Source organism: Sebastes umbrosus, chromosome 15 (assembly GCF_015220745.1).
Source record: "Sebastes umbrosus isolate fSebUmb1 chromosome 15, fSebUmb1.pri, whole genome shotgun sequence".
Taxonomy (NCBI): Eukaryota; Metazoa; Chordata; class Actinopteri; order Perciformes; family Sebastidae; genus Sebastes; species Sebastes umbrosus.
Genome location: NC_051283.1, coordinates 6,833,856 through 6,854,462, shown reverse-complemented (window position 1 = coordinate 6,854,462; position 20,607 = coordinate 6,833,856). Strand labels below are relative to the sequence as shown.

Below are 20,607 nucleotides of genomic sequence, written 5' to 3'. Positions count from 1 at the left end.
ATAAAAATGAGTGTTGTTCAGGTTCTAGCGTAGAATATGTAACAGACTTTACCCCCAGTTACCCAAAACCTTAACTTCCACACTGAAATAATTACATAAACACTGAACAAACATTACAAATAGAATAAAAGCTGGGGTTTAACTAGTAGCAAAAATATGTGCATGACAATGAATAAAAAACATGTGAAAGACCTGCCACAAGTTATAAAAGCTAATATATAAAGTAAAAACTTACCAAAAGTATCAATATTGTTCTGTGCTGTCATGCAGGATAAAACTGTGGTGCCCCAAATTAGTATTCATCTGTAATCCAACACCATTTTTATATATATATTGATTTCAGCTTTGAAACCGAATAATTTAAAGCCATGCATTGTGTGTCAACAACACTAAATACTGGCATTAACATAAAATACCCAAACATTAGAATATCAAACCAGTCTGGAAATGTATAAAAAAAACAAAATAGTGCCAAACCCCGACTCCTACACAAAATACTGTACTGAAATGTTTCAAATGTATGGCTTTATTTACTCTTCTCTGATCTATAACTTATGTGTTGGATCACTAATCTCCTGTAAAATATCCACAAGTAAAAAATATTTAACAATTCTTAAACTGTATTGCACTTTGTAATTGCATGTGTCACTGATATAGACAGTCCAAAAGATAGAAGGGCTGATTGTTGTGACGGAGTGCAGTAATTACAGTGGCCTGTAACAGGCGTCTGGTTGCCACATACGCAGATCCACCACAATCTGGGTCAGTTTCCTCATCCACAGGTTCCTCTCGTCCTTAGTGTCCGCACACAGCCAGTTCCTGCACACAAAAACAATCCATGTTCAGAAATGGGCATGTCTCGATAACAGAAATTTAGTAGTAGATACCAATAGCTGTGAAATTCCACGAGTCTCGATATCATGGTAAAAACATGAGTAAAACAACAAATCTCAACAAAACTTCAACGTACACTCCTTTATTACCGTTTGCATACTGTTTTTTGTTAATTAAACAGGTAATAATTCCATATCTATTATCTATTGTATATTGCTGTGAAAACATCTCCTTCAAACAACTGGATTTATTCAAGTTTCTCGCCAAGAAACATTTTTTACAAGATTATATTTACATTACATCATGATAACGTTAGAATTTACCTTCACCCAATACTCATTTTTACTGAACAGAGCCTGAACGCATCATAATGTAAATGGTACCACCTGTGTTGAAATCTGCAGGATGAGAGCTAGTTAACGTTAGCTGTTAGCAGCACATTCCTGCACGGAGCTAACAGCTAACGTTAACTTGCTCTCATCCTGCTGATTTCAACGCAGATTTGTTGTTCTCAATGTAACATTCTCAGGGGAAAAATAGGGTGCACCCTCTGGACGCGTCGATAGTGAGTTTACTGCGTCCCGAATCAATTTTCTATCCCCCCTTCCCTATTCAGCAATGCAGGGTCTCTGTTATTTATAGAAAACCTTTTTTTTTTTGATAAACATGTTACAATATGCGTATATGTATTCATATGTATAAATGGAAGGAACTTACTTGGTGACACACATGGTATTCTTGCACTGGCTGACGAGCGTTTCTTTGTCATCCTCTCTTTGTGGTCTGACTGTGATGAGCTCAAATGTGTTGGGTCTGGCACAAAACTCTCTGTTGGCTGGTTCCACCTTCTTACTGGTGCAGTTAGCCAGGTTGATGCGACCAATAGGATTCTGACAGAAGAAGAAAGAAAGAAAGAAAAAAATGTGAGGTCAACACAGACGTGACAGACACATAAAATGTCAAACTGTCAGAAACGCCAAAAAAATGTCCGAGGTCATTTAGAAAGAGTGTCACCGTTACATAGTTTGTCCATCAGAGATCATTTAAAGGTGCTTTATACAATATCCAGAGCATTAATATAGCAGCAAACAACTATTGTCTATGTGGATATAGAGGAGTAAAGTCTACCCGAGCAGAGAACGAAGTCACTCTCCCTCTTGTGTGTGTTGTAATCAGAGCTTCTCCGTGCTTTGTTGACTTAGCCGGGCTGGTTGTGTGCTTTTTAGTGCATGCGAGTGTGCCCCACTGGCTAGCTCACGGTCGCTGCCCTCATATGGCGGTTACAGCGGATAACGCTGTCCCAATTGACAGCGTCGTCGCGGAAGCGTAGCACCCACCCTCCGGTTGACACTGTTAGCTCGGTCAGCACTTTCACCGTTGTTAGCACCGTTAGCTGCCATGTTCAGAGGCAATAGAAATCCTCCCAATCCCCCATTTAGCACCTTTAAGATATTTTAAAGTTTTGCTCCACAACATAAAATAAAATATCCTATTCGTGAATTCAGAAGGTTTTATGTGTCTTAAAAAAGGCGGTTGCTAACAAGTGGCTAAATGAGACTACTAAACGTCATCACACCAAACATGTTCGCCTTTATAAGCCTTCTGTTTTTTATACTCACACGACCGTGGCGTAGTTTGTTTATAGCCTAATGTTAGCTTTTTACTTCTGGCGATTGCATTCACACTTCAAGATCAAATTTGTATTCATTTATGAAGAAAATGAAATGTGATTCAACTGAATTGATTATCTTGCTGAACAAAACACGAAAGTATCATAAACGTTTGTATGCCACAGAGCTTATTTACTGCAATACTCCAAAGCACAATGGAAAAATCTCCATTGGCTTTCTGTCGAGGGAACCAGGGCGATTCTAACTTCCTGGTTGGCCTACAAAAATACGTCATCCCTGGAGCACTCTATTCTATCTATAAATCATGTTTATGATAAATGTTGTTTTGTTCAAGTCCTCGTTTCCCCCAATCTCTACAATGGAGGTGGCGAGTGCAACGTTAGCACGACCCACAGAGTTGACAATAGCCACATTTATGGCAAATATGTTGAGTAATTTTAAAAACAATAACATCTACTCAGAAAACAGGAACCACCAGTCCATAAAATAGAATAAAGAAGCTCTGTGGAAGAGCTCAGTTACCTTGCGCTTCTCATCGTCTGGGTAGGTCCAGTAGGAGATGCAGTATCCTGACAAGACACACCACCTTCTGTGCCAGGCTCCAAATCCACTTACATCTTCAAACATCGTCTTGAGGGAGGGAATTAAAATCACAACATATTTGTATTGGGGGAAAAAGCATCAGCACATCCGTGTCAGCCTCAACATTAGTTATCTTATATTAGTTATAGTTATCTGTGGTGATGATTTGATCTGCTTGCACTCACCAGGAAGCCTTTCTCCTCCACTTTTGAGCCAACTTCACACTGCATCTTGAGGTAGACGTGGCCCTCCAGAGGGCACAGGAATGGCACCTTGAATCCAAAGTAACGACACACACACACATGTTCACCATTCAAAAAGTTACGAAATATGGTTAAACAAGTTTCTTTTAGATGGTTAACAGTCGCTTAAAAACACCTGTCGATCTGATGAAAAGCAACAAGAACAGATTTGTGATCAGATTAAGCTATGTTGTGGTGTGTTCACCCTCCTTCCCACACAAAACAAAACAAGAGTAGTAACCTTGGTAGGAAACATGTCATTGAGCAGTTCTCTTTCACTTCCTTCATAATTGATCTAAAAGAAAGATAGCAAGGTAGGTGAATGAGGGACACAGAGAGAACATGCGGTCCCAGGACAAACAGGGTCACTGTGAGCAGAGTCTAGGTATGGGTACCGAAACCCGGTGCTAAACAAGCCCCAGGGCAAATTTTTTTCAAGACCGTAGTATCGATAAGCTCCGACGTTAGAGATATCGGAGACCTTGCTCTTAGCTACAATGGCGGAGAGGAAAAAAAACGTCCAAAGTGTGGTTAAGCTTTTGTCGAGACGATGCAGAAAATGCTCGTTGCCAAAAGCCCAACAAGTCTTTTGCTTAACTTAATTTTACAAGATTGCATTTGAACACATCATGATAACGTTATAATTAAGCTTCACCTAATACTTTTATTGAGTAGAGCTTGAACGAATGTAACTCAGTGGAAGCTCTGTTAATGTTAGTAGCTCCGTTATTTAGCCAAGCTGCCCACCAGCTTCTAACAGCTAACGTTAACTAACTCTCCTGTCAATTTCGACATAGATTTGTTGTTCACAATATAGCATTATCAGGGAAAAAAATAGTGTGCATTCCCTCAATAAGAGGAATCGATAGTCGATAGCATGAGATGAATCAGACAACTAGGAACCGGTTCTCAACGGGAACCGATTCTCTATTCCCATCCCTAATGTTTTCCCGCCACTGCCAATAATTTACCCCTATTTGGCAGGTGTTAATTTCAGACCCTGACAGTGAGTCTCTGTAAAGCCTGTACACAAATATATGAATATGATCCAAGTGAGCCATTTGTTGGCGTCATACATACAGCATGGACAGCCAGCCACATGCAAATGAAGAATAAAGAAGAAAAGTGGGAAAGTGGAAAAAGGACATGAGGAGATGAAAGATATTAAAAGGTGTCATTAATACCTTCTCCAAAGGAAATTTGTTTGTCCCAATGGAGGACAGGGTGAGCTTGTGAGATCCGACCAGGACGAAGTTACTGGTGCGAATAGCATTGGGGCCTCCTGGACTGGCCATAACTACACACAGAAAGAATGACATCATTAATACCTCACAGGAAGCTTGAAGGGGCACTGCACTTATTTTACACATCAAGACTAGTTTACTTGTCCTAAGGAGTACTACTCAGCCAGTGAAAACTGTTGTATGACATGTGTATGTCTTCTTTGTCAAATCTGAGAAAATAAGCTTGACATCATCAGGGTGACAAACAGACAGTCTGCATTAAAAAGTAGGGGTGTGAGGTCTAAGAACTTGGGTGATTACTAGGTAGGAAGGGCGTAGTCCAGTTGCATTTTGGGAAGTGTAGAATTAAGCAGTTTTGAAGCTTGACCCATAGTAGGGAATACAAATTTAAGAATCTGCTTCTGCTGCTTCAGTGTTTTAAATCTGTCTCTTGCACGTCTCCCAAGTTTAATCAAGTGCAGTACTCAATCACAACAGCAGAGGTTCTCATTATTTTTTCAGCCAAGGATCCCTTACAGATGAAAAAATGCTTCCATCTCATTTGACTCAATGGAACAAATGTTTTAGATTTTATATCGTGACATACCTGGTGTGTGGGCACTTTTCTGCAAGACAAGAGATGAAAACAGAAAAATAAAAAAAAATGTCAGGCAGATGTGAAGTAAGAGTTACATTCTGATATAAAATTAAAAGGTTGTTGGGAAACAGAAAAAAACCCATTTGAAATACTTACGGTGATGGCGAGGAATCTCTTTGGAGTGATAGCCTAGAAAGATAAAAGTAAAACAAATAATGTGCATTTGCTTCAAAAAGGAAAGATGGGAGTGACAGTACAATGTGACAGAGATAGGACTTCTTCTCCACTAAGTGAAACAACCACCTGAAGCTGTGTAAAGAAACAGTGATACTCTTCATCTGCCCACACAGTGCTCACCCACCAACATGTGAGGGATTTGAAACAGAAACTGTTCGTACCGACATACACAAATCATGGGCCTCATGAACCTGTCTCCATATTATCTGGACACACACACATACCTTAAGTATTAACACACTAACAATGTGTTTTCCATTTTGTAATAGACAAAAACAAAATGAGGATTTACCTTTGACTTGCTCGGTTTCTTCTTCTTGTCATTGCAGACGTCACGCTTCTGCACCTGAAGATTATAATGAATCAGTTGTCAGTAATTCTACATAGCAGCTCTGTACTAAAACATGTATGTACCAGTTATCCAAAATATGTTTTAGGAGGCAGAAACATAGAAATATACAGACATTAAAGGTCTCATATTATAAAAAAATGAGATTGTCATGTTTTTTTTATTATAAAGCAGGCTTAAGTCCTATATTAATACTGTGAAAGTATCGAAACACTCAATCCACAGGGAAATACACACAGCCTGTATACAGAAACTCTGCATTTGAAACAAGCTGTCAGGATTTCTGCCCATTCATGATGTCACAAATATACAATATTTAGACCCTTGACACAATTTTAAACGTAAACATTATAAATGTGTCCCAGTTTATTCCTGGTTGCAGTGTATGTGAATGACATCAGCTGACAGGAAGTACACATGGACCCAAGCTGTTGCCTAGCGACGCAATTCTGTTGCAATTCCGTTGCAATTCCGTCGCAATTCTGTCGAAATGCGCTAAAACGGAGCGTTTCAGACAGAGGGTAAATACAGACATGTTCAGGCCGACAGAACGAGGAAAATAAAGAGTTTTTTTTAACATTACAGCATGTAAACATGTTCTAGTAAAAGCACATAATACAAGTATGAACCTGAAAAAAAAGTTTTGAATTTTCATTTAGTTTTTTTTATTAGTTTAGTTTTTACTTTTCAATTTCATTGTAGTTTTCAGAGTGCGTTTGCTAGTTTTAGTTTATTTTCAGTTTTTCAGAAATGGTTAATTTTAGTTTTTATATAGGCCTTTTCATTGCCATTCTGTTGCTAGGGCAACAGCTTTGGTCCAAGTTTACTTCCTGTCAGCTACTGCATTAACAAACATTGCACGGGAAATATAAAGGGACCCATTTAGAGTGTTTCTGTTAGGGACAGGTATAATGTCTCAGAAGTATGTAGCTACATATACATACATACAAAATACATGGTTGGAGAACTGCGTAGGGTTTTGGTAATGTATGGAAATTGCAGGTGACAAGATAACTTGTAATCTTCTGGCATGTCAAGTCCGTTCAATTTCTGTGGTTCAATGTCAAAAGAGTTGACGGAAATTCACGCCGTCTCCTTTTTTTGGTAGGGATATATTTAAGCTAAAAAACTAAAACTGTGTTTATTATAGTATATTTGTTATAATGTTTATTTTTTGTTTTCCTTCAAGTCTTCTTAAAATATTTCTTACTGCTTATTTTCCTTTTAGTTTATGATAATAACCCTGCTGTACAAACAACATCTACCATAACAGTTCAAAAACAATTCAGCTTTGACTTTTACAGCTGGCATGTGGAACTCAAAAATGTGTCTTATGTTAACTGTGCATTATGCCACTTATGGGATTGAAGTATTTGACAAATTAAGGATCATATTTTCAATCTCAAGCAAAGTGCAAATGAAGACTTATTAATAAAATATTAGATATTATAAAGGAAATATCACTCAATGATACATCATCTGTATTGGAAATGAAGATAGCTGCTGAGCTAGCCAATTTACACCAGTTGATACAGAGTTTGTTGTAAGACACTGCAAACATTTAGTGAATTCAAAAATCATGAAATCAACACATCTGCAAAGAATTTGCACATTTTAAAATTTCATCTGTACCCTATAAAGAGGCTTAGGAACAGAGGAAACAAATGCCTAAAAGCATATCATAGTTTTAGTATGTGTTAAAGGTATTAAGAGGTTTTGTTTACAAAATGTAAGAATTTAAACAAAACTAGTAAATAAAGTGCATATGTGGTCAGAGCAGCATTTCTTTTGGTATCTGTATTCATGATGTAAAGACACTCACCAAGCTATAGACCTCAATGTCAATTTTAAAGTCACTGGAGACATCAGACCTGAAAGTGAGGAGGAAGAGGAGTATTTGCTGTCAATATTCAACAATCATGATCAACATAAATCACATTAAAGTACACCAGTATGGAATCTGATCAAAATGTTTTTACATAACAAAAACATTACTGTGCACTTTTAAGTAAGATTTTGATCAAACACTCTAAACATCATCATGTCAAATGTCTGAATCTAGGGCTGTAGCGAATGTCTTTTTTTTTGTTTTCGAATGAAGCTTCCAATGTCTGTCGTAATATTTTATGACATCACCTTAAAACAAATAAAAAAATCCTCAGTTTGAATAAAGTGATTAATCAGATTAAATTAGTTATTCTTTTTTTTTTTTTTTATGAATATAACTCGTCAGTGTGTTATTGGAAATGTTTAGATCACACGAGTTGGAATCAATCCTACGCAGTAACACTGGAATCTAATTCTACAAATAGTTTAATATCAGTGTAGTCTAATCTTTATCTGCAACTGTGCAGAAATACTGGGTTTGCTCTAAACAGAATGAATAGACATGCAAAAAAAGAAGAAGCTCCGCAGCAGTCAAATGATGAATTAGAATTTGAATATAAAGGTCATAAATGAAGCTTCAAACTATTCAGTACAGCCCTATAATAATAATCATTATCAAATTATATGTGTGTTCTTGTAAGTGAGCAGGAGTGGTGGATTTACATGGTGAACTTGGTGGGGAAAGACAGGGTGTCCCCACTGAGGCCGTGGTGTGTGCTGGCTAACGGTGTGGCCACAGTGTTCTCTGCTCCGGCACGAATCATCATGAAGAAGGAATGTTTGGTTGACTCTGAAATAATCAAGACAAAATAACCATCAGTACAATAAATACTCAGTGACTAAATCCACATAGAGCTTCCATGGAATTTCAATCCCAGGACTAAATTTATAAATAGCCTCCAAAACACTACTCTGAAGGTATGACCAAGAATCAGGTAAGAGAAGGTTACTTTGATTCCTAACACTCTATTTAAAAAGGAAAATTACAGATTTTTCTGGAGTCTGGTTGCTTTGGCGAGAAAATAGATGGATGCAATGGCTTCAGTTCCCCATTGAAAAGGGCTGACTGATGGCAAGGTAAACCGGCGAAAAAATTCGAAATATAGCATACACTTAAACTGATATTTATTTTTATTTAGGTAAGCCATTCTTTTAGGCCCCGTCCACAGCAGTACATCGCTTTGGTTTCCGTGCAGTAACTCTAGTCTGATTCTCCAAACTGGGGCGTGCCGACTGTCATCTACTGTAGGTAATACACTGACTATGGATAAGTACTTTATACAACCCCACTTCAAAACACTTGAACTATCCCTTTAAAGCCCACCTTCAAGACACAGCAAGAAGACAGAAATGGTGATGTACAATATTGAGCATTAGTGACAATTGATGTCTGGAAATAATGTCGAACAACAGTAAATTGTTGGATATATGCATTTTGAGGCTACCTGGCTTGTTGGCGATGGAGCAAACAAAGTCTGCCTTGAGTGGCAGGCGGAACTCCTGCAGGGTGATGGAGCCCTTGGATGCAGACATGCTGGTACGTTCTGGGGCTGCAGAGGCCTTTTTCTGGCCTGTTGGGTCTCCTTTCAGACGGTCCAGCTCTGCCTTCAACGCTTCCCTCCTCTCCGCTAAGAAAGTCAAAAGGACAGAAAGTTCAGCTTTGATACTACCACTGGGAGTCGCCAAATCCTACATACAGTATAGGGGCTTTAATATATAAACAGACGGGCTGTAGTGGTGATGTTGTATTGTGGCTTTATTATTTATACAAGGCAGATGTCTATAAGCCCGGTTTACACAGCCTGGAAGCGGCAGCTTGAATGTATTAGCAATTTGAGTAGCGGCATTAATTATTTTTTTGCAATTGCATAGTCACAAATCGTGTATGTTACTTTTGGCCTTGCTTTCAACAGCATCAAGATCGCTGTTGCCCGCGCTCTCTGACAGATTGGTAGACATTCTGGCTGTGCTGGCTCATCGAAATGCCACGAAAATCACTCTGCTTGTATTATCAATTTATTTTTAGAAATTCAGAATTTTATATTTTTAGAAAACAGAATAGGGTCAATAGTCTGGAAACACAAACATTTTCCCATACTCTTTTCATTTTTCCATACTTACCCAGTCCTAGAAATTACTAAAATCAAATTCCATACTTTTCCACACTGCGCAGTAACCCTGAACTTCTAAGACCACATGCATGTGTGCCTAGCAAAGTATTTGTCTGTTGTCTGGATGAACTCACTTGCCACCAGCAGCAGCCTCTCCGCCTCAGCCTCCACCTGGGATCCTTTGCCGTGCTCTTCGTCTGTGCAGCAGTTCAGCGCCTGACTGGCCTGATGAATGACTGTCTGTTGCAGGTTCAGCTCATTTGTCAGAATCTACACAAACATAAAGAGTGATAGTAAAGTTAGCCCTCTGTGTGGTTAACTAAGCTGTTGTTTATTCCCCCCAATCAAGTCCAAAGAGTTTGCATGAAAACTTTACACTCATACTGTAATTTAACATGAATCAAAGTTAAAAGTATTTAGTCCAAACCTTCATCTTCTGTTTGATATTGAAGACACTGGATCCTCTGGGTTCCTCCGCTCTGTGAGAAACGTCCTCTTTTCTCACAATCACCTGTTTCACGTCGGGTCTCTCGCACTCCTTCACCCTGATGGACCTGTATGCATCAATGCTAGCACACAGAGAACCGACCAGATGAGTCACACATTTACTGCAACGGCGAGGAGAGCCAACTGTAATCCATCCAAGTGAAATAAAATGGGAGCACTTACCTATATGGCAGTTTGTGGTCCTCGTCTAAGGCCTCAACGCTGTCTGAGGAGGCAGCCCGCGTCATGTTGGTTCTCTGGAACTTGCTAGGTTTGGAAACGTTGTCTTGAGCGTTGCTCTTTACGATGAATGAGCTGGCCGGAGTTGACGTCTGCACAAAGACATGAAGAAAATTGTATTATTAAAGGTCGGGTCTATTATTTTTGATGTTTTTATATAATTGTGCAGCTTCCCAGTGGTGTTCCTTATGTATTCAAATCCAAACATTAAAATTTTGGTCTAAGTATGTATGTTTTAATGTCAAAATGCTATTTTCCCATGTCCTTCTAAAATATTCTAAATATAGCGTACACTTAAACTGATATTAATGGTGACCTACGTCACTGTTTTTTCAACAGCTGAGTGGGCGTTTCTGTTGTGGAATTTCTGATACTCAGGTTAACTCAGTCAACAGGAAGGAAGACCAAGGAGAGAGAAATAGATAGAAGGAATCCACCCCAGTGATGTCAACCCGAGAGACACTATGAGAGACACTCTGACCTCCCGACCAAGGAGAGAGGAATAGATAGAAAATTCCATCACAGTTTCTATTTGAAAAAAATAGATAAGAACGCAGATGGACCCTTTTAAGATGTTTCTTGCCGTGTTTCCCTCATGGTAACTCTCACATGAAGTACATGAAAGTGATAGAAAGATACATCATGTTGGTGCCTACCATCATTCTTCTCTCTGGACTCTTCACCACAGCAGCCACAGTCTCTGCTAGTGGAGTGAGGAGGGACATGGAGGAGATATTCAAAGCATCTTCCTCCTCCTCATCATCATCATCACTCTGCTCCAGGACTGCATCAAACAGCTCGTTGATAACTGCAGAGTTGATGGACTGGTCCACATTCATCTCAATCTCCTTGACCACCTCCTCTTCTTCCTCTGGGGTTTCATCGGTTGTTTTCTCTACAGCATGGCTGACCACCCTCAGAGGACTGGATGTTGAGGCAGGCGGTGAGATCATCAACCCATGACCTGCTATTCAACATAATTTATGTTAGAAAACATATTGTCCCACTTTCTCGACACTAAAGAAAAATCTAGCCATTATTGAAAAGAGCAGAACAGGGTTGGCAAACTAAAACTAAAATATTCTGTGAAAAATTATTTTAGTAAACTGAAACTAAGTAAGAACTATATCCTTTAAGAAAAAATAAATTGAAACGATAGTGCCTTGTTAAAAAAACTAATAAAAATAAAATAAACATTGACGTTAATTAATTTCAGTTTTGGTTCTTTAGCTATTATATATCACTACCGAAAAATAGGAGACAACTTGAATTTCCGTCACCTCTCGTGACATTGAACCACAGAAATTGAACGGACATGACTTTCCAGGAGATGGCGCTATGCTGCAATTGCTTCACTAAATTAATGTGAAAATCAAACATTTGTATGTATATGGCTAGGTACTTCTGAGACATTGTAGCTGGCCCTAACAAAAACTAAAACTATAAAAACTTTCAGAAAAAAATAACTAAAATTAGCAATCGCACTCTTAAAACTAACTCAAATTTAAACTAAAATGAAATCGAAAGGCCAAAACTAAAATAACATAAAAACTAATTTCTTTTTTAACAATTATAACCTTTTTGCAAATTAAAAGACTAAACACAGATTTTAAAGGTTGCCTTAAAACTTAAGGAAATAATTACCCCTATAGTTCTGATAACTCATGACCTTTCATGCCACGATGTCATAGTCTCTTAAATCTTGCGATGGCTACACTTCCAAATGTTTTATGTAAAAAAAACAGCTGTTCGCTTAAATCTAGTGATTTAATAAAAGTTTTGCCAGCAAAATTAATTTCCAGTCAGGAAAACACATTATGAAGGTAATTCCCAAACTTTTCTTCAAGTCAAGAGAGACTAATGGATGAAAGAACAACTGCAAATGCTTGTAGCTGATCACTCAAACATAATGTTAAAACACCAATACGAAGTATTGTTGAATACCTGGAGGAGGGCACTTTGTGGGTGTATCCGCACGGTCAGTAGAGGGCGCTGTGGGTTCATCCTGTGGCTCACATGGGGCAACTTCAGCCTCCACAGGCTTGTTAAGCTGTTCCTAAAAAGCATATTATTCATTAAAAATCTTGCATATTCTATGAAAGCGTGACTACATTGTGAGATGTCAAACATGACTTGTATGCCAACCTTGATGTCTGTGTTTTTATTGGTTTCTGCTGCTCCATCTTTGTTTTTCCACATATTGTTCCCCTTCTGAAAGCGACCGCGAATCTGAGCCAGCTCAGACTCACGCTCCTGAAATGAATTTAAAAATCTCATTTTACTATTATGATACCAAACAAAAATATGATATGCTATAGTATCTATGACATTAATCTACCAGCTTCTGTCTTTGGGTGAGATCAGCAGTGGTGGTTTGTGCAGCCTGGGCAGCTCTGAACCTCTCCTGTGCCAGTCTGGTGTTTGGTGTGACTGATGGAGTTACAGTGGGAGTCTTGGTGTGGGTGGCGCCCCCTGCTGGGGAGCTCTGGTTGGTACGCTGCTGGCACCTCTCTCCAAAGCGCTCCAGAAAAGATTTTACACCTGTTGGGAATGAAGGAAAGAAATATATAACATAATCTCTCATACATGAGATCAGCTTTTCTTAGATACGAGTAGGGGGGACTCCAAAGAAAATAGGTTGGGAACCACTGGTCTAAAGGGTTTTTCCAAGTAATTCAGTAACTCTGAAACAGCACATCTTAGTTTTTTCTGCCACTTCTACATAAGAAAATATGCAAAAACACTGACAGTGAAGAACTGCATCATCATTCTGTAATTGTATAAATTAATTCCAAAATGAACTGCAGCATGACTCACCAGGTGCTCCAGCAGTGGCAATTTCCTGAGGGGTACAGGGGCCAGCAATAGTGGGCTTGGCACGGAGTTCTGGTTTCTGGGGGCTGGAGGTGAGGTTGAGACCTCTGGAGAGGGCCTGGTTCTTCAGGGGACTTTGAGGCACTGTAGTTGAGGAGGACGGGGCGGACTTCTGGGGACTGGATGGGAATGCTGTTCCCTGGAGGGAGCTCTTCTGGGGACTAGAGGGGAAGGTCGTCCCCTGGCTGGAACTCTTCTGAGGACTGGCTAGTGACTTGAGTGCTGGCCTGGCTGCAGGAATGTCAGCCTTCTGAAGGCTTGGAAGATCCACTCGGCTTGGCTTTACTGGAGCAGACAGGAACTGCTAAAAAGACATAAAATAGTTCCTGTTATTTGTAAAGCATATTTAAAAACAACACAAGTTGTGGCGTCCTGGTGGTCTAGGGGTCTAACTGGGAATTTGGAACAAAACGAATATGAAAGCTGCGGCGTTGGCAGGGGCGTGTTCCTTCAGTTACCAGGTAGACCAATGCAATGTGTCGCCGGATGATGTTGCGTTGCAGTAAAAGAGGTTTCATAAAGTTATAGGAAATTCATAAAGGTGCTGCCTCTTACTGTCTCTCACAGTAATGTTGTCTGTCTTACATATAGAAGACGTACTACGTAGTCACTGTGACGTCACGCATTGGTTTGTGGACAGCCGTTTTGAAGCCTCAAGTTTGTCATTTTGGCTGTCGCCATCTGGGTTTTTTGCAACCAGAAGTGACACTAGAGGGTTGAGCTAAGTACAACCAAACACTGAATAAGATATTTTTAGGCGACCAAAATGTTACAATTAACTTTCACGAACTGAAAACACACTGTGAAAGGGTTACAATTCTAAGACGAAAACACAATCGCAAAGGTAGCCACGCCCTAAGGCATACCCTGCTTCATTGTCTGTTTGACTCCAAATGGGACCATAATTTACTAAATGAACATCATGCTTTATTGAAGAAGACTTGAATCTAGCGATTGAGACCATAAACTCATGTTTACAATGTTTACTGAGGTAATAAATCATATGAGAAGTAGGCTCATTTTCTCATAGACTTCAGACTTCTTTTTGCAAACAAAGTCGTCGCCCCCTGCTGGCTGTTAGAAAGAATGCAAGTTTAAGGCACTTCAGCATTGGCTTCACTTTTCACACGCGGAGGGTGCCGCCTGCCCTTATATGGCCCGATACATGTAATTAGGACTGCAACTAACAATTATTTTCATTATCAATTAATCTGCATATTATTATTTTAATTGAAAGATTAATTATTTGGTCTATAAAATGTCACAAAATAGTGAAAATGCCTTGTTATAATTTCCGAATGTCCAAGGTGATGTCTGCATGTGTCTTGTTTTGTCTAAAACCCAAAAGATCAGAGAATGCATCACAAAGAAAACCAGTAAATCCTCATAGCTGAGAAGATTATTTTAGTTATTTTTTTTACAAGCAAAAATGCCAAACAATAATTATTTATCAAGATAGTTCATTTTCATTTTATTTATTTTTTTCAATCGATTTATCCTTGTAGCTCGACATGTAATAATTACTACAGACTTTCATTCATAAAGATATTCTAGGACATTCACAAGATAAATGTTCTCAGGATGCATATCTATCACATTCATTTAATGCAGTCAAAAGCATTATGTGTTCTTATGAGCAAAGTAATGAAGCACTATGTTTGTTCTTTTTAAGGTCTTCATTTTAGATCAAATGAAAAAAGAAGCCAAACTCAGCTCATATCAAACCAGTGAGACAGACATTACTGCTTATGCTGAAGAAAGAGGTAAACCTACCTGAGAGCTGGGTGTGTACTTGCTGCTTGCAGTTGAACTGGCCACCACATTGCCTGCAGCACCTGGTTTAGTGCCGGCAGCCACGGTAGCGCTTCTGACCGCAAACTTGGGAACAGCTGTGCCAGGCTTCTCTTTTGCATCCTCATGGGGAATGTTAGCATGGCTTAGGTCGTCTTCCCAGGTTCCAATGGTGGCAGCGAGGTTAGCGAGTCTGCCTCTCCTCCCCATTGGGGTTCCCGAGGACACGGTGGGGACAACAGCTGGTGGGACCTCCTCAGCTTGCCTCTTCAACAGGGATAGGGGAGCGCAGTCGGGAACTTCATCAGAGGTGTCTGGAAAAAAGGTGGCAATATGTTTGATATGGGCGGGGACAATTGAAACTCTAAGTGAATCAGGAACCCTTTCTGCTGCAATAACATACAAATCAACTACAAAAAAATAGAGGTGGAGTATTTTCTTTTGACACATTGTGGCCATTTCTTTCTTTGACACTTGACTCTTACTAGCGACTATAACAGTGATGGCCTGACTGGAGACAGGTTAACTCAGTCTGAATTCATATTGATCAATAAAATCATACATACATAATGAATTGACCCAAAGGTTGTAGACCAGTGTTTTAAATAAATACACTTCTACTGACATGAAGAAAATATTCTAACGGTTTGTTTTGTTATTTTGGTGTGAAGCTTCTTTTTTGTTTACACCTTGATCATGGATTGTGTCTTTAAATTTGTCCTTGAAAAGCTAAATAAGTTAACGCCAGACCCATATTTGTTGTTTTAAGGGGGTGTTTAAGGGGTATATGTTACATAGGTAATAACCTGAAGATTAACCTGGTTCCTGATAACCTGAAGATTAATTTGAGGTGAAGCCTCACTGCACTGTGTGTCAAGTTGCCCTAATCATAAATCAGAAACAAAAAAACAATTAATGAAATATAAATATATAAAATAGATTGTAACTGTTTTTGCAAGGGAATCTCACATGTTGTGAATGTCATATCAGTCATAAAAGTTGTATCTTATATTATAAGTAACTGTTTCATTGTTAAAATGAAGTTTTCTTGTAATGAAAAAAATAATTGTGAAAGTGTATAAGAGCTAAGAATATTATGATGGAAGTATATGATAGCCATTCCCATGCTCTCTTATGTCTCATAAGCTGCTGCAGCAAGTTTTTGAGTTGATACCATTTGTTACACAGATTTGGTGCTAAATTTAACCTTTTCTTTTATCAATCAAGAATTGATAAAAATGATCAATAATCCCTCCAAAGTACCACATTAAGACACCAAAACCTTGAGGAACACCACAGAAAAAGTCCTGACAATTGTTAGTGCCTGGCACGGGTTAGTGCCAATGGATGCCTTAGGCCGTTTAGTATCATATGATACCAGTATCTTCACTCTAGCTTTAATACTGAGCCCGCTACAACCTCTGAAAGACAGTAATGTCGGGTCTCAGAAGGGTAAAACAAAATTATCTCAAGCAGCAAACTAAATATTCTTACCATCGCCATCCCAGCACTTTCTCTTCTCTGCCAGCCTCTGCAGACGAGACTTCATGCCAGCAGCAGATGGAGCTGTGACTTCCACCAGGTCCTCCTTGTTCCTCTGCAGGGCTGAACTGGCAGGCACCGTCTCTACTTCCCTGCTGCTGGGAGGATTAGGTGCCGGGGTGACGGCCATCTTCTCTGGCTCTGGAGCTTTCAGCTGGCCTGGCTGAGGCTGGACAGCAGGCCGGGTAGCGGTCTTCTCCAGGGACGAGCTGGATCGAACGCTGGCAGGCCCCACCGGGGGTTTCTTGTCTGTGGGAGGATCGGAGAGCATAGGAGCCACAGCTTGTGTCATCACTGGCTCCTGGTTCTCCTCACCGGCTGCAGGCTGAACATTTTCTTCTGAGCACTTGCGCTTTGAGGGGGAGGGCTTGGAGGACACCTGTGGAACTGGGAGGAAGCGATGGGGAAATATAAGCAAAGAGTAGAGCTGCAGCTCAGTGGTCAAACTTACAGGACAACAAATGTGTTCATACCTTTATCAATGAATGCCTCACTGATCACACTGTTGGTGTCAGCCAGCGGCTCTCTGGGCCTTTTGGCCATTTGTCTGTTTGCTGCATTTGGTCTATCTGCCATTTTCTTCTGCAGGTTTTCTCGGCGAGCCCGGGTCCGCTCCAACAGTTTCTGGTTTGACAAAAAAACAGTCTGTTACTCCAAAGATGGACAAAATAAAATCACCATCTGTACAATACAACACTACCTCCAACTAAAGGAACTTAATTAACAGTCTTAAAAAGTTACATCATAAGTTGCATAAAGGTATTATTTATAGCAGGGATATTGGATTGGATTGCATTATATTGTTGCCCAGGTGTTGCTTTTATTATGTCCAGAGTTTTTTCTAACAACCATAAATGTGTTTTTTGAACATTCTGCAGTGTCCCATTGCAGCTCCTACAGCAAGTCCAACATCAATACTATTACAGTAATCCAGAGTATCTGCTCCTATGCTACATCAACAGGAATAACAAAGATTTCACAGTTCAAATCAACAACTTGTGAGTGTTCATAAATATTTATATAAACATTTCCTGCAGGCTTTAGTTGCTCTTTATGTCCTTAAAAGGAATAGTTCAACAGTTTGGGAAATATGTTTATTCACCTTCTTTCCTAGAATAAGATGAGAAGATCAATACTGGTCTCAGACATGAGATTTCACTCACGGAAAGAAAATTAATAAGCGTATTACCCAAATTGTGGACCTCTTTCTTTTAATGATACATACGTTTATTTGACAGCAAACCACACATTGCATTTTTAAATAAATTCTAAGAACCTGACATGCCACAGCAAGTTACAATTTAAAATTGATTTGGATAACAAAAAAAGTATTTCTTTGTTGTTTAGGTCAGGACTAATTCTAGTCAGAGCTTGGTCAGTACACACTGAAAGTTTTTATGACCTGAAGTAAACAACATCACTGTACTGGTAATTTTTGTCATGGTAATATTTTTTACCCAATATATGTCCTTTGGGTGTGGTTTATCTATTAGCCATTATAGGTTTCTACCACACCCTCACACTTCTTTTACATTCCTTTCATGTGAACTGTATTTCACTGTCTTTTTATGTTTGAAAATATAAACAAACATTTTTTGAAGTGAGGCTAAACGGTGCCGCGGAAACTGATCCTCAACAAAGCCTGTCTTTGTTGTGATATACTGTACATTGCTGTGAGACTTGTAATTAGTCTGTGGCTTTTTCATATAGGCCAAAATATACTGATACTCCATCTTTCAGAATAACTGTTGGATCTGTAAATGCAAATGTGTGGAACAAGGCACATCACATTGTCTGTCTCTATATGGGCTACTTTAACAGGCAGCACAACAGCCTAAGACACATAAAACAGTCCTTCTCCACCAGAGATAAAAAGAGGCCTCTGTTTGCTTGCCCTCTTGCACCTTTTTTTCCTCTTTTCTTTGCATGACATTCCCTTCCCTTGGTCATGTCACACAATCTGATTTACTGTGAGCTGCACGTTAACTGTGCAAGCCCAAACACATTCCTGCAGCTGCACTTCACCGCCTTCACAGTTTCTCTAGGCAGTGTGGAAAACCTCAAGTCACATTTTACAGCATTCCTGAGGAATGAGCCACTCCTGCTTCTGGTTCCTGGATTTGAAATTTCAAACTCTACTGGCACCAGATACTGGGGTAACAAGATCTGTTAGTTAGTAAATATAAGTCATTTCCAGTTTGAGCATGTGACAACAGTATGACGGCATCAAGGAAAAAGAGAGAAAATCAAGAGGGCAAAGTGTTGGACACTTTCCAGTGCTGACACATACCATTGCCTTAAATGGAGACAAAGCTGTTTAATTTGAATATACAGTTGTGTTTGTGGTTGAGTCAGTGAACTCATCAGTCAGTCCTGGTCAGTCAGAAGCCTGGCTAAATTACTGAACTGTTACCAACTGGTCAAACATGTAACGTTAGAAAACTATAGATTGAAGATCTCAGGATGCAAGCCCTTTATTGTCATTGTGTAGTACAACGAAATTAGATTGTGACAATCCCATATGTGCTAAAAAAAAGATAATACAATAAAAAAAGAGAGTGCAATATAAATATAAAAGATAATACAATATAAAATACAAAAATACAATATGTATATTGATGAGATGACAGTTTTGCCAGATTATTGCACAAAGATAGAAGTTATAGCTAGCAGTTAGAAGAGTATGCATTGTAAGTTACCAGCTAGTTGTTATGTGTATTTCAGATGTGTGGTTGCTGACAACTGACAAGACAAAGAAACAACACGTGACAGGTTTTCAGTGACCTTATTTCAATGCATTATCAAACATTTCTGCATGGTAACTTTGGCATACGTCAAAGTACTATGGACGTAAACAAGTCGGTCTCCTGCCATAACTAAAACAGTCTATATAAAGAGGAAATGTTACGTTAGTTCAGTATTAGCAGGTAACTTAACGTCAACGTCGCCTCAACCTCCCGACAGCTAGCTATCTGACGTTACCTAGCTACGTTAGCTCACCGACTTACCTCAGTAAATGGATCCATTTTGGATGGTTATCCTTAATTGAGAGATATAACTACAACTTAGTACTTTATAAGTGTTGTACACACTATGTGTACAGAAACGAGGTGAGCTGAGCGGCTCTCTGCTTCTCTCTTCTCTGCTTTTCTTCCTCTTCTTCTCTCTGCACTATACAGCCGTTCAAATTTGAATTTCAGCGCTGGAGCTACTGCGCAGACTCGAACAGTTGGAAGTCCCTGAGAGCCAATCAGAATCGAGGAGTCGGGTTTTACACTCGCACAGCCAATCACAGCCCGTCTGGGGTGTATGTAAAAACAGATGTGACGTAACAAACAAGGCACCGCCCACCGCCCACCGCCACCCCATCATGCACTTCACATGTTTTATGAATCAATCATCTGTGTTTTCAAATGGTAAAAACAAAGCGGTTAAAACGTACGCTGAGTGACCTAATACACAAACTCACGGGTTCTCTTCCTCGTCTGCAATGTGATCTGCAACATGCAAGTTTCAAGATTCAAGATTCAAGATGTTTATTGTCACAAGTTATACAAGTACAATCGTGTGAAAGGCTTTTTGCTGGGAAGCTCCATTAAATATAATAAGTTATATTACAATTATTAAAGGAAATACGTTGTACAAGGCATATTAAGAACATATACATATCAGGAAGTATGAATGTACATATATAAGAAATACTTAAGGCATATTAAGAATATATACATATCAGGAAGTATGAATATACATATATAAGAAATACTTTGTACAAGGCATATTAAGAATATATACAGGCATATTAAGAACATATACATTAAGAACATATACAGTATATACAGTATAAGATATATGATCGAGGTACTTTTTGTGTGAGAAGGTGTCTTGTATGAATTATCTTTTCTGCATGACACATACACACGTTGTGCTGTTTGTCATAACACATAGGAGCCACTAAATAAGATATGCAAACATGCCAGATG

At 39.2% G+C, this 20,607-nt stretch overlaps 1 protein-coding gene across 6 annotated transcripts; it reads right to left on the bottom strand.

The window, feature by feature from the left end:
- Window positions 1-504: 504 nt before the first annotated feature.
- Window positions 505-19,830, bottom strand: anln (anillin, actin binding protein). Of its 6 annotated transcripts, none has more exons than XM_037794931.1 (25): window positions 19,636-19,830; window positions 17,101-17,251; window positions 16,580-17,014; window positions 15,068-15,399; window positions 13,238-13,598; window positions 12,759-12,961; window positions 12,566-12,673; window positions 12,365-12,476; window positions 11,077-11,387; window positions 10,364-10,512; window positions 10,122-10,263; window positions 9,829-9,964; window positions 9,029-9,211; window positions 8,247-8,373; window positions 7,519-7,567; window positions 5,640-5,693; window positions 5,509-5,553; window positions 5,267-5,299; window positions 5,120-5,138; window positions 4,474-4,586; window positions 3,531-3,584; window positions 3,233-3,319; window positions 2,988-3,095; window positions 1,552-1,724; window positions 505-819 (listed from the first exon to the last, which is right to left on the bottom strand). In XM_037794931.1, the coding sequence occupies exons 1-25, from the start codon at window positions 19,651-19,653 to the stop codon at window positions 705-707; spliced, it is 3,618 nt and encodes a 1,205-aa protein (XP_037650859.1). In that variant the 5' UTR covers window positions 19,654-19,830; the 3' UTR covers window positions 505-704. The 6 variants fall into 6 exon arrangements, with proteins under 6 accessions (XP_037650859.1, XP_037650860.1, XP_037650862.1 ...); XM_037794932.1 differs by having other exon boundaries at window positions 11,077-11,384; XM_037794934.1 differs by having other exon boundaries at window positions 13,238-13,595.
- Window positions 19,831-20,607: the final 777 nt, after the last annotated feature.

What these genes read in the sequence shown, in the direction of transcription:
- anln (XM_037794931.1), bottom strand. An exon ending in TTCCCCACCAAGTTCACCAT is followed by an intron (nt 7,568 to 8,246) that starts GTAAATCCACCA and finishes CCTCACTTTCAG; the next exon opens with GTCTGATGTCTCCAGTGACT. An exon ending in ACATTGAGGTCTATAGCTTG is followed by an intron (nt 5,694 to 7,518) that starts GTGAGTGTCTTT and finishes TATAATCTTCAG; the next exon opens with GTGCAGAAGCGTGACGTCTG.